Source organism: Apodemus sylvaticus, chromosome 19 (genome assembly GCF_947179515.1).
Source record: "Apodemus sylvaticus chromosome 19, mApoSyl1.1, whole genome shotgun sequence".
NCBI classification, from domain to species: Eukaryota; Metazoa; Chordata; class Mammalia; order Rodentia; family Muridae; genus Apodemus; species Apodemus sylvaticus.
The window spans coordinates 2268575-2281537 of NC_067490.1; the positions used below are offsets into that span (position 1 = coordinate 2268575).

The following is a 12963-nucleotide window of genomic DNA, read 5'->3' on the forward strand; positions in this document are numbered from 1 at the left end:
TCCTATTGCTGAGATTAAAGTCTTGATCAGCTTTAAAAATAAATTCTTTAAAGGTTGTCATTGCTGACCTAGAATTTCCCAAATGGCTTGTAACAATTTCGGAAAGTGTCGTGAAAGAGGTACGCTTTTTAAAAACAAAAAACAACCTGTTTATTTCAGTGTGATTTACATACAAGTTACAAACTCTTCCTTCTGCAGCTCAAAACATTTCCAGAAAGGTCTCCATTTCTTCCTTAATCCTGTTTTCTACAAGTAATGTGAAGTTACTTCGGCGTTAGAGAGGTTGTAGCTGACAAACACCTGGTCTTTCTGGCTAAGCGCTGAGAAAGGCTGGTGGAACTTGTATCAGAAGTGTCTCCAAAAAGGGAGGTGCACACAGAGATGGAGTCATGGAGTCGTAGCGGCGAGGTTGCTTAGATGCGGCGATGCCCCCACCCACAGGAAGAGCGAGTCCGTCAGTCGCATGACATGAAAGTGGACAGCCTTGCCCTGAAGTTGTGAAGCGACACATTTGCACCTATGGTGGCTGGAGGCTCATCTATCCCGCCAGCCACCGCGCCACTGCCAGAGGTACAGTTTTTTTTAATTGATATATTTTTTATTTACATTTCAAATGATTTCCCCTTTTCTAGGTCCCTCACTCCTCGCAGAGGTACACTTTTTGACAGCAGTGTGGTTGGTTCCCTGTTTTTCTTGCCTTGTTCAAATCACGTGGGTATACTCATAGTATCAAGTTCCACAGACCAGGAGAGAGCCGCCTGCAGGCCATCTGTGGAACTGCAGCCTACCTGAAGCTTTGAGGGAAGCATGAAGAAACTCCAGCAGTGAAGAACAGAAGCATGGTCAGCTTGCCTCTAAAGCATCATCTTTTATTCATTCATTCATTCATTCATTCATTCATTCATTCATTCATTCATTCATTCATTCATCCATTCATCCATTCATCCATTCATCCATTCATCCATTCATTCATTTATTTTGCAGCCTTTTTGGACAGCAGAGAAATTGAGACGTCCCCGCAGGAGGTGAGGGGGAAGGCTGGACTCAGGATGTAAACACACACATTTCTGAGAAAGTGAAACTGGTCCGATCCACAAGCATCGTCTCCCAGGGTTACTTTTGGAGGATTCTGAGCATCCCCGCGGCCCAGAGGAGAGTCTCAGAGTTCCCGGGTCCCAGATGTCACGAGTCTTCGCCCGGAATTGCATGGGCTTCTCAACTGCCTTTCAGTCACCCCCTACTCCTGTAAGTAACTGTCTTAGGGCTTTACTGCTGTGAGCAGTCACCATGACCAAGGAAACTCTTATGTGATTGGGGCTGGCTTACAGGCTCAGAGGTTTCAGTCCATTACCATCAAGGCAGGAGCATGGCAGCATCCAGGCAGGCATGGTGCAGGAGGAGTGAGAGTTCTACACCTTATTTATTTATTTATTTATTTATTTACTTATTTTATGCATATGAGTACGCTGTAGCTGTCTTCAGACACACCAGAAGAGGGCATCAGATCCCATTACAGATGGTTGTGAGCCACCACTGGGAATTGAACTCAGGACCTCTGGAAGAGCAGTCAGTGCTCTTAACCACTGAGCCACCTCTCCAGCCCCTGAGTTATACATCTTCATTTGAAGGCTGGTAGGAGAAGACCTAGTGGAGTTAGGAGGAGGGTCTCATTGCCCATCCCCACAGTGACACACTTCCTCCAACAAAGCCACGCCTATTCCAGCAAGGCTGCACCTCCTACTAGTACCACACCCTTTGCCAACCTTACTCAAACCACCACAGTACCCATCACCTCTACTCCTGGTAACCCTGTAAAATCTCACTGGCTCACCATGGTGGACTTTGGTGCCATCGTTACTTTTGTCTGTCGTGGGTTCACATTTAGGGGAGTGAAGAGGGGTGTCAAGTCTACCAGGACAATCCCGTCACACAACATGGGTGCACATTTGAATTTAGCAAGTTGTAAGCAGGGAAAACCGCGGAGGGGCTGGTGGGTTATGAGGGAGCTGTTCAAGTCAGCCCTACGTTTGCTGATGCTTACTCGGCTATGGGAACACTCTGAAGGAGGTGCAGATGCTCAGAACCTTACTGCACCACACCGCTGCCAACGACTGCCAACGAGACTCCCCTGCAACTGTAGATGTACACAGAAATCCCCCTCCACTTATAAGGCTTGCAGAGAAACAGTAGCTGCACTACTTTAAACTTAAGCCTGGCTTTCCTGGTGCTTACTGTGACCCGGCTTGTTGCCTGCAGACTGTGCAATGTGTGACAGACTACGATGAACGGAAGGAGAAGCCAGCGGGCGGGCATGCGGTGGACCCTCTGCATCCGTTCATGAATATGCAATATAATTGGCTTAGACCTTGGCTCCTTATACCAACCAGGCAATCGCAGCCTCTATTTGATCCCGTCTCTCTTCTCTCCCTGATGCCAGCAGCCAGAGAGACCCTTTGTTCTTTTAAAACTGTGCCATATACACATGTCTCACTGTGATCCACAGCACCCAATCCAGGTCCTTATATTCAGTTCTCCCCCAACAGTGGTTGGAGCCTTACATCAACCTCAGGGGATCCTATGCCAACAGGAAGCGCCTCAACTACTAACCGAGGTGGCTATAAAAGAAGAGAATGTACCTTAAAAATTATAGGTAAAGAACCTGATGAAGGCGGGCAGTGATGGTGCACGACTTTAATCCTAGCATTGGGAGGCAGAGGCAGGTGGATTTCTGAGTTCAAGGCCAGCCTGGTCTACAGAGTGAGTTCTAGGACAGCCAGGGCTACACAGAGAAATCCTGTCTCGAAAAACAAAAAACAAAAAACAAAAAAAAACCAAAAACAAACAAACAAACAAACAAAAAAACAAAAAACAAAGAACCTGATGTAACTGATGTTCTACCCTTCTCCCTCCCAGACATCCAATGGCTCCTGAGAAACCACACCTCTTTTGCTAATCGTCTCATTGGCTTTCCAGGACAGACAGACAACCATTACCCCAAAGATAAATTCCTGCAGCCACACCAGTCTTTAGGTGTCTTCCTCCCACACTGCTCTCGTGGTCCGCTACCCCACGGCCCCCACAGCTTTTACGGATGGAGAGCGACAGGGGCTGTCTACACAGCATACCAAACAGATACTAACTCTGAGTCACATTTTTTCCCTTCTCACAGATAAACCTCCCCGATTTAAATTCCTCTCTTCCTGGTCTTAACACGCCTGAAAGAGCCAGCTAATCTATATTCAGACAGTACTTTTAAGGTCAGCTTACTCCCATGGCTGGCCTGCTCCTATGTCAGACTTGACGGTAACCCTCTTTCCTAACTAATAATTAAGATTCCAAAAATTCTTTTTTTTTGGGAGGGGGGTTGTTTTGTTTTGTTTTGTTCTGTTTTTTGTTTTTTCGACACAGGGTTTCTCTGTATAGCCCTGGCTGTCCTGGAACTCACTCTGTAGACCAGGCTGGCCTCGAACTTAGAAATCCACCTGCCTCTGCCTCCCAAGTGCTGGGATTAAAGGCATAAAGCACCACCGCCCGGCTCCAAAAATTCTTTAACCTAGAATGTATCCCATTTTTAATTATCCATGTGTGGTCACACTCATCCACCCCTCACCAGACCCCTCTCTGATGGCAACACATCAGCCGGTAAGATTGTCACACCTGGGGCCTCTACTATGTCACCCCTCACTGCTAAAGAGCTCCCATCAGTTCACCCATATTAACCTGAAAGGGCTACAGTTCAAATTCCCCAACACCCCAATAAAACACCTCAAAGACATTCTCAGAACTTTCTCCTCCTGTGCCTCCCTAATTCACACCCCCACTATACAACAATTGGGCACCAACCCCAGAGCCCTCAGGCTCATGCCCAATTGAAGAATGATGTCACCCACATCTCATCACTCCACACAGAAATTTGTATTCGTTGCTGTTGATACCTATTCCTATTTAAAAAAACTAATTAATTGCATGTTCTCCACTTTTGTTATTATGGGGGTCCCTCTGCATATCAAAGCTGATACTGGACCGGCGTTCAGGAGACATCAATTCTAAAATTACTGCAAGACTTGGAAAATTGTCCACCATACCTGTGTCCTCACAATCCTCAGGGCCAAGCAGTCAATAAAAGAACAAATTGAATAATTAAAAACTAATTAATTAAGCACAAGGCTTCCTACCACCAAACACTGAATCAAACCTGAAATTAATAACACTCAATGTGTTCAACATCTGTGCCACCCAAGACAAACCTACCATTGTCTGTCACTGGAGTCAACCCCCACGTATACCATGCATCCTGGCCAGCTGGAAGGATTTGACAGGAGTTGGAGGGGGACAGTTTCCTGTGAACAGTAGGAAGGGGAAAGGGAGAAAGGACAGGATATCTGAGAGTCGTGCCAGTGAGATTCCAGGCGGGACAGTGTAACAGGCACCAGAGTGCTCCCACGAGACCATCGAGTCATTGTCATGAACATTTGCAAACGAGGAACTGTGGACAAAATGGTATACCGTGGGACATACCGTGACATACTACAGCTTCCATAGAAAGCTATCTTTCCACAGGTCCAACCTCACCCTGTCTGGGTACCAGCCTGCAATGTCTGACCAGACCCCGCCAGTCAGAAAGATGGCGCGCACCGGGCAGTGGTGGTGCTTGCCTTTAATCCCAGCACTTGTGAGACAGAGGCAGGTGGATTTCTGAGTTCGAGGCCAGCCTGATCTACAGAGTGAGTTCTAGGACAGCCAGGGCTACACAGAGAAACCCTGTCTCAAAAAGACAAAAAAAAAAAAACAAAAAAACAAAAAAAAACCCACACACGGAAAAGGAAAAGAAAAAGAAAAACAAAAAGAAAGAAAGATGGTGTGCCTGGGGATCACAGAGAAAACAAAGGGAGACCATGCAGGCACCCGAGGGCACAGAACCGGGTCACCTGGAAGGACATTTATGTTCTCATTGGCACAGCCCGATGCCGCCGTTCTCCCCACCCCACCCCCAGCATGGCTCCTTCTGTCATTCCCATGGCTGTTTACACCCTGCTTACCACCTTGCTTCTCCAGCGAGCCCCACTCCCCCTAAGACCACGCCGAGCTTGTTTAGTGTCCGGGAAACATAGCAGGGAAAGAAGCAGATAATCGGGACTGGAGACTGCTCAAGAGCAGGATGTCAGAGACATTATCATTCCTAGACACCAAATGCCACTTCCTGTGCTGAGTCCTTTGCTTGCTTTCTTGACAATCAGACCCATCATGCCTCACGGTCGTTAATACCTATGGGGGATGTCCCTATTGTCCTGTGAGTTTTAAAGGGGGGTGCGTGGGACATCCCACACTACAGATATCCACCACCCTACCGTTCCTAAAGTTAACCACATTTGGATAAACATTGGAGAACCTTGGAACGGACCGTGGAGAATGGGGTGATTCATAAAATGTATGATCCTTTTGATATCAAAACCCTCTTCCCAGTGGACATGGGGATGTTTCTACGGTGCCGAGAAAATGAACCAGGTCCACACAGATAATCTCAGGACTGAAAAGAAGATCCTTGTAAATAAAACACATCCATCTGGAGCCACAGAGGCTTTATCTGGGAAGAAACACAAAGAGTCTGAGTCTAAGCCCGAAGCTGAGAAGACAGATCCTGAGGGAAGAGGCAAGGTCTCCTCTTTACAGGTGAGAGTCCTGCATTCAGGTTCGGAAGTGTGAGTCACCCACTGCGGGTGAACAGAGCCTGCTCTGTGGGGTCCGTGTGGGGCTTACAGGCTAGCGCCTCTATTTTAAGGAGAAGCATCTCTCCACTACATCCCCAACCGCTTGGGTCGCCATTGTATTCCCGGAAGTGGCTTTTCTAGAAGACTCCATGGTCTAACTTCTGGGAAGAAGTAAGAAGGGTGGAGGAGAGGACACAGAGAGTCTGTCTCTTCTCGCTGACAGCTTCTGGGTCAGAACTCGGAGACACCATGACAAACAGGGCTCTGTCCACAGAACAGGGTTCAGGCAAAGTCTTGGTCTCCAGGCTGCGAGGTCATGGGTGGGGAAGCCCAGGGCTGGGGATTCCCCATCTCCTCAGTTTCACTTCTGCTCTAAACCTGGGTCCTTCTGCCCGGACACTGATGACGCACTAGCAGCTCTCGCCCCCATTGGGTGACGCGATCTTGGGGAACCAACCAGCGTCACCGCGGGCGCTGGTTATAAAGTCCACGCAGGCCAAGGCCAGGTGGGGGCGATGGCGCCACGCACGCTGCTCCTGCTGCTGGCGGCCGCCCTGGCCGCGAACCAGACCCGCGCGGGTGAGTGCGGGGTCGGGAGAGAAACGGGCTCTGCGGGGAGGGGCCGGGGCGGCACCGGGAAAACCGCGTCCCTGTCCTGCGCCCTGCTTCCCTCCGGTTCAGGGAGGAGGTCGGGGTCTCACCGCGCGCCGCCCCCAGGCTCACACTCGCTGCGGTATTTCGACACCGTCGTGTCCCGGCCCGGCCTCGGGGAGCCCCGGTTCATCTCTGTCGGCTACGTGGACAACACGCAGTTCGTGCGCTTCGACAGCGACGCGGAGAATCCGAGGATGGAGCCGCGCGCGGGGTGGGTGGAGCAGGAGGGGCCGGAGTATTGGGAGCGGGAGACTTGGATCTTCAAGGACAAAGAGCAGGTTTACCAAGTGAGCCTGAGGAACCTGCTCGGCTACTACAACCAGAGCGAGGCCGGTGAGTGACCCCGGGTCGGAGGTCACGACCCCTCCACGTCCCGACACAGGGACCGGAGACGTCCCTGGTCCCAAGTCCGAGGTTCAGGAGCAGAACCGACCCGGGACCGGTTTCCCTTTCAGTCTGGAGGAGTCCGCGGGTGGGCGGGGCCGGGGCGGGGCTGACCGCGGGGTCCTGCAGACTCTCACACAATCCAGAAGATGTCTGGCTGTGACATGGGGTCGGACAGGCTCCTCCTCCGCGGGTACCAGCAGTACGCCTATGATGGCCGCGATTACATCGCCCTGAACGATGACCTGAAAACGTGGACGGCGGCTGACATGGCGGCGCAGATCACCCGACGCAAGTGGGAGCAGGCTGGTGCTGCAGAGGAAAAAAGGGCCTACCTGGAGGGCACGTGCGTGGAGTGGCTCCACAGATACCTGGAGCGCGGGAAGGAGACGCTGCTGCGCACAGGTGCAGGGGCCGCGGGCAGCTCCTCCCTCTGCCCTCGGGCTAGGGCTCAGTCCTGGGGAAGAAGAAACCCTCAGCTGGGGCGATGCCCCTGTCTCAGAGGGGAGACAGTGTCCCTGGGTCTCCTGATCCTCATCACAGTGACTGCACTGCCTCTCCCAGGGCTCAGCCTCCTCCCTGGACAGTGCCCAGGCTGTGTCAGGAGGGAAGGAGAGATTTTCCAACATAACAGCTGCCAGCCTGTAGCCTCCATCAGCCATGGCCTCTCCCAGGCCGGGTTCTCTGCCCACACCCACTGTGGACACGGACTCCTGTCATGCTGAGTGTGTCAGCCCTCACACCTCAGGACCAGAAGTCTCCTTTACCTGATGGGAGACATGGACTCCCCTACACTAGGCTGGTTCCCCAGTTTCTAGAACTTTCCAAAGAATAGATTCTCACAGATCCCGTCCTGTCTGTGGGGTTTGCATCCCTTCCACAACCCAACTCTATCTATTCCTACAGTGGTGAGTGGTCACAGGAGCCCTTATGGGGGACCCTGGAGGAATATAAATCGTGGAATTTCTTTTTTGTTTTCTTTCTTTCTTTCTTTTCTTCTTTCTTTTCTTCTTTCTTTCTTTCTTCTTTCTTTCTTTCTCTCTCTCTCTCTCTCTCTTTTTCTTTCTCTTTCTTTCTTCCTTCCTTCCTTCCTTCCTTCCTTCCTTCCTTCCTTCCTTCCTTTCTTTCTTTCTTTCTTTCTTTCTTTCTTTCTTTCTTTCTTTCTTTCTTTCTTTCTTTCTTTCTTTCTGTTTTGGTTTTCCAAGAGAGGGTTTCTCTGTGTAGCCCTGGCTGTCCTTTAACTCACTCTAGACCAGGTTGGCCCTCGAACTCAGAAATCCACCTGCCTCTGCCTTCCAAGTACTGGGATTAAAAGTGTGTACCACCACCGCCCTATTTCTTACTTTCTCTTTTTTCTTTTCTTTCTTTTTTCTTTTTCTTTCTTTCTTTTTGTTTTTTTGTTTTTTTTTCGTTTGTTTGTTTTTTGAATTTTTTTTTTCAAGACAGGATTTCTCTGTGTACCCCTAGCTATCCTGGAACTCACTCTGTAGACCAGTCTGGTCTCAAACTCAGAAATCTGCCAGCCTCTGCCTCCCAGAGTGCTGGAATTACAGGTGTGCAACACCGCCTGGCTTTTTATTTATTTATTTATTTTTGAGGGCGTTATTTTGTTTCTATTCAGGTTTTGTCTGCACTGCAGTGACCCTGTTTCTTCATGTCCTTGTATTATCATTTGTATCAGTCTCCACGGGTGCCAGAGGAGACTGCTAACATAAATAATTAGACAAGGTAAATCAGGGTTCCCTTAAAAGGGAGATTTTTGTGAACTTAGACTGTTTCCTGTCAGAACTAAACATCCAGAGCCTCCTGATCTTCCTCTGCCCCACAAGTTACAGTGCTTCCCTAGTGAATCAGGAATTGGACTCTGAGAGACAGGGTCTTCTGCCATCCAGGGCTGGAGTGAGAGGGAAGATCCTCACACCCTGTGAGCCTGCTGTGTTCAGTGAGTGCTGCACTGGGGTCCACAGCACACTCCAGGGATCCTGTGTGACACACCTGTACCTTGTCCTCCAGAGGCAGGGCCTGGGAGTCATTTTCTCTGGCTGAGTGTCAGAGGTTCACCACATTTCTGCTGCACACTGTGTGATGGCTGCTCACTTGGACTGACAGTTCTGCTGGTCAGCAAGATGGCCACAGGGTTGAGTCTCAGTGGTGGCACCCTTGCCGTAGCATTAAACCCTAATTTCTAATTTTGATATGAACTCAAGCACATATTACATTACTTATTTTCCATTCCATCTTCCATACTTTGACTACCTGTCTCATGCTATAGAACATCACATACTGACGACCATGCTGACCCACTGGCTCATGTGGATTCCCTCTGAGCTTCTGAGTCCCCCAGGAACATGTGCAGTTCTGTGCTGAGGGGACCAGCTCTGCCTGCAGGTCACTAGTGCAATGACAGTCAAATTGTCAAACAGACACATAGTTCAGGGTCATCATGATTTAACTGTGTCTTGTGTAGATTTTAGTGTGTCTTGTTAATTGTGGGATTTCTTACATCTTCCACACAGATCCCCCAAAGGCACATGTGACCCATCACCCCAGATCTGAAGGTGATGTCACCCTGAGGTGCTGGGCCCTGGGCTTCTACCCTGCTGATATCACCCTGACCTGGCAGTTGAATGGGGAGGAGCTGACCCAGGACATGGAGCTTGTGGAGACCAGGCCTGCAGGGGATGGAACCTTCCAGAAGTGGGCATCTGTGGTGGTGCCTCTTGGGAAGGAGCAGAATTACACATGTCATGTGCACCATGAGGGGCTGTCTGAGCCCCTCACCCTGAGATGGGGTAAGGAGGGTGTGGGTGTCAGGCAAAGCTGGAGCCTTCTGCAGACCCTGAGCAGATCAGGGCTGAGAGCTGGGGTCATGACCCTTTTCCTGTTCTCTCCTTCCCAGAGCCTCCTCAATCCACCAACTCTATCATGGTAGTCATTGTTGTTCTGGTTGTCCTTGGAGTTGTGGCCATCATTGGAGCTATGGTGGCTTTGTGATGAAGAGGAGGAGAAACAGAGGTAGGAAAGAGCAGGGTCTGGGTTTTCTCTCAGCCTCCTTTAGAAGTGTGCTCTGCCCATCAATGGGAAACACAGCCACACCCCACATTGCTCCTGTCTCCACCTGGGTCTGCTGTCAGTTCTGGGAACTTCCTAGTGTCAAGATCTTCCTTGAACATACATGTACATATACATTTGTTTTGTTGTACCCTAGGCAGGGACGGCTCCCAGAGCTCTGATGTGTCTCTCCCAGACTGTAAAGGTAACACTCTGGGTCTGATTGGGGAGGGGCAATGTGGACATGATTGGATTTCAGGGACTCCCAGAAAATCCTGTGAGCTGTGGGTTGTTGGGATGTTGACTTCACAGTGATGGTTCATGACTCTCATTCTCTAGCATGAAGACAGCTGCCTGGAGTGGACTGAGTGACAGCCAGTGTGTTCAGGTCTCTCTTGTGACACCCGAGCCCTCAGTTCTCTCTAGACAACAGTGTCTGATGTTCCCTGTGAGCCTCGGGGCTCAATGTGAAGAATTGTGGACCCCAGCCTGCCCTGCACACAGGACCCTGTCCCTGCACTGCCCTGTGTTCCCTTCCACAGCCAACCTTCCTGGTCCAGCCACACACTGGGGGACATCTGCATCCTGTCAGCTCCATGCTGCCCTGAGCTGCAGCTCCTCACTTACACACTGAGAATAACAATGTTAATGTGAACTTGATTGTTCACATCTTCACCCTGAGGGCTTTGATTGCTTCTCAATTTCATGCATTGAGAATTCATAGAATTTTTTTAAAGAAACAAATGACATGTGTAACCTTCCAGAACTGTGCCACTATGCTGTGTGTATCTGGTGGGAGACAGTGAGGCTGTGGGAACTGAGTGTGAACAGAGCTGTACCGAGTCGGGCTCAGTCAATTATTATCTGTGATGGGGTCACTCCGTGGCTGGGTCACTCCAGGCTCTGCTGTCTCCATCACTGTGAAGCACATGCTGAGAGTCTGTCATCACAAGGACACAGGGAAGGACAGAGCCTTGTCCTGTCCTCAGGATTGTGAGCCCCAAGAGCTAAAGCTCAGAGACTCAAGTGGGGATCCTTCAGTGTGCTGGGAGGGTGCACAAGATAAGTCACTCTACATTTCCTCCACCCACTTGCTTTAGCTACTAATGATGCCGTCCTGAAGCTGCCCTGTCCCCTGCCACTGTGGTGATGTCTGCTTCTCCTTCTCTCCAGTGTCTTTTCCGTGGTTCTCAGGCATAGGATGTGATTTTCTGTTGAACTCTCAAGAACACATCCACAGCTGAGATAATTGGCTTCGATTTTTCAGAACCTATTTTTAATAATGGTTCTTAAATGCTTAACCTCCCTGCTATCTGTTACCCACCAGAAGTCATGGAAAAGAAAGGATATGAGGACACAGGGAAGTGCACCTGTATAGAAATGGTTATTTGGGGCAAATGGAATCTACGCTGTCAGGATATTAGCAGTTCAGTTCACAAGAATCAGCAAGGGCAGCTCCATGCAGAAGGCAGGAGGCTCAGCTGTTTGCCGTTTAGAAGGAGTTCCTTGGGACAATTTCAATCCAGCAGTCCAGGTCTGTAGTGTCAGGATAGCAAACAGGAATCATCAGCTGTGCTATGACCCAGCAGAGACAGCCAGGCCTCCACTGAATCAGCCTGAGTCAGCAGGAGACACCAGGAGAAGTTCTCTGCTGTGCCTCTCTCAACAAAGTGAAGACCAGCGAAGATGAAGACTTGACACCAACAAAGCGCTGCAGAGCCAGCTATGTGAGCCTGCCATCACTTACACTGCGTCCTATTACACTCTCCCCAGACATCACCTGTCCTACAGGAGTCTTGCCTTCCATGAGTCTTGCCTCAGCACAACACCACATGACTCTGTCTTAGCAAAACTCCACATGAGCCTGTATCAGCTGACATAGCCAGACACTTCCCTTCACTCTGTCAATCAGCGGCTGCAAAAGCAGCAAGAAGCCACCAGAACATCACCAGAAGATTTTTGATGCATTTGTCTCTATGGAGTCCTGAGAAACAATGACCAATAAACAATGGTAAGGCTTACCAATACCATGCAGCCTCATCTACTGTCTGTGGGGATTTATTTACATTCCTTCTAAACATCAGGTGTCCTTTCATGTGTCTGCTTCAGCAAAACATCCTTTCACCTGTGTCTGCTTCAGCAAAACCTCATTTGACACAACTGACTTTCCACAGAAAACAGAAGTTGTCACTTCAAGAACAGCAATATTCTCTCTCCTGAAACTTGGGTATGGCTTCCTGAACCATTTACACTCCTGGACTAAGTCTCTTCATCTCCACTGCCTGCTCTGTGGACTTGTGGCTTGCAGCCCTGACTCAGCATGGTGGATGCTGTATTCAGCATAGTCTGCCTTAAAGTCCTGTTCATAGGCCCGTTGTTGCTCTGCACTGTGGAGGGCTCTGTATTGCAGGAGAACAAAGTCCCGCTCAGAGGCTGTAACCATTTAAATGAAGTTAGGCTTATAGCCCTAAAGACACAGGAGGCAAAAACTGAGGTAAAACCCTGTCAACGAACCTTTATTTTCTTAACTATATAGGAGATGCCTATTACAAGCCTGATTCTGCAACTAAACTGCCAGCTCTTTAGAAATCTCTATCTGTGTCATTCTTCTGAGCAAGTCTACATTTCCCTTGAGCTCCTCCAAATCCAAGATGGTTCCTTAGCTTTTCCTAGATTTGTCCTTCCAGTTGCTTCTGTTGTTCCTGCAAGCCCAAAGAGGAAATTCCCATCACTTACCTGGAGTTCCTTCTTAGAGGCTCTTCCAAGCTGAGAAAGAGAGAGAGAGAGAGAGAGAGAGAGAGAGAGAGAGAGAGAGAGAGAGAGAGAGAGAGAGAGCGAGCGCTAGCTCTGTCTGTCAAGGGTCCAATTGCTTATTTAAGAAAAATGTCTAAACCGGGCAGAGTTGGCGCACGCCTTTAATCCCAGCACTTGGGAGGTAGAGGCAGGCTGATTTCTGAGTTTGAGGCCAGCCTGGTCTACAGAGTGAGTTCCAGGACGGTCAGGGCTACACAGAGAAACCTTGTCTCGAAAAAAAAAAAAACAAAAACAAAAACAAATTGTCTAGTTCCTCCCATACACCCTTTCCAGGCTGAGCCACGTCGCTGTCATGGGATTTTTCTCCTCAGGAATTTGTATGTTTTTGTTTTTTTAATCCCTTATTTTTCTG

General features: G+C 49.4%; 2 protein-coding genes and 1 pseudogene across 36 annotated transcripts in view; 1 reads left to right on the forward strand and 2 right to left on the reverse strand.

The window, feature by feature from the left end:
* LOC127669410 (H-2 class I histocompatibility antigen, D-B alpha chain-like) overlaps window positions 1–12963 on the forward strand; it is a 121738-nt gene that overhangs the window by 76756 nt on the left and 32019 nt on the right. For 8 of the 35 annotated variants that reach the window (XM_052163299.1, XM_052163300.1, XM_052163303.1 and 5 more), the window contains one exon: window positions 9955–10002. The exons of 17 other annotated variants lie outside the window; for them this stretch is intronic. In XM_052163299.1, the coding sequence (XP_052019259.1) occupies window positions 9955–10002 (48 nt within the window). Of the gene's footprint in view, window positions 1–6190; window positions 6288–6425; window positions 6696–6875; window positions 7152–9262; window positions 9539–9645; window positions 9671–9954; window positions 10003–12963 lie in introns of those variants that run through there. 10 more of the 35 variants (XM_052163333.1, XM_052163323.1, XM_052163320.1 and 7 more) reach the window with 8 other exon arrangements.
* LOC127669430 (H-2 class I histocompatibility antigen, L-D alpha chain-like) overlaps window positions 1–12963 on the reverse strand; it is a 63909-nt gene that overhangs the window by 3802 nt on the left and 47144 nt on the right. The window lies entirely within an intron of this gene.
* On the reverse strand, window positions 200–590 carry LOC127669429 (proteasome assembly chaperone 4-like; annotated as a pseudogene).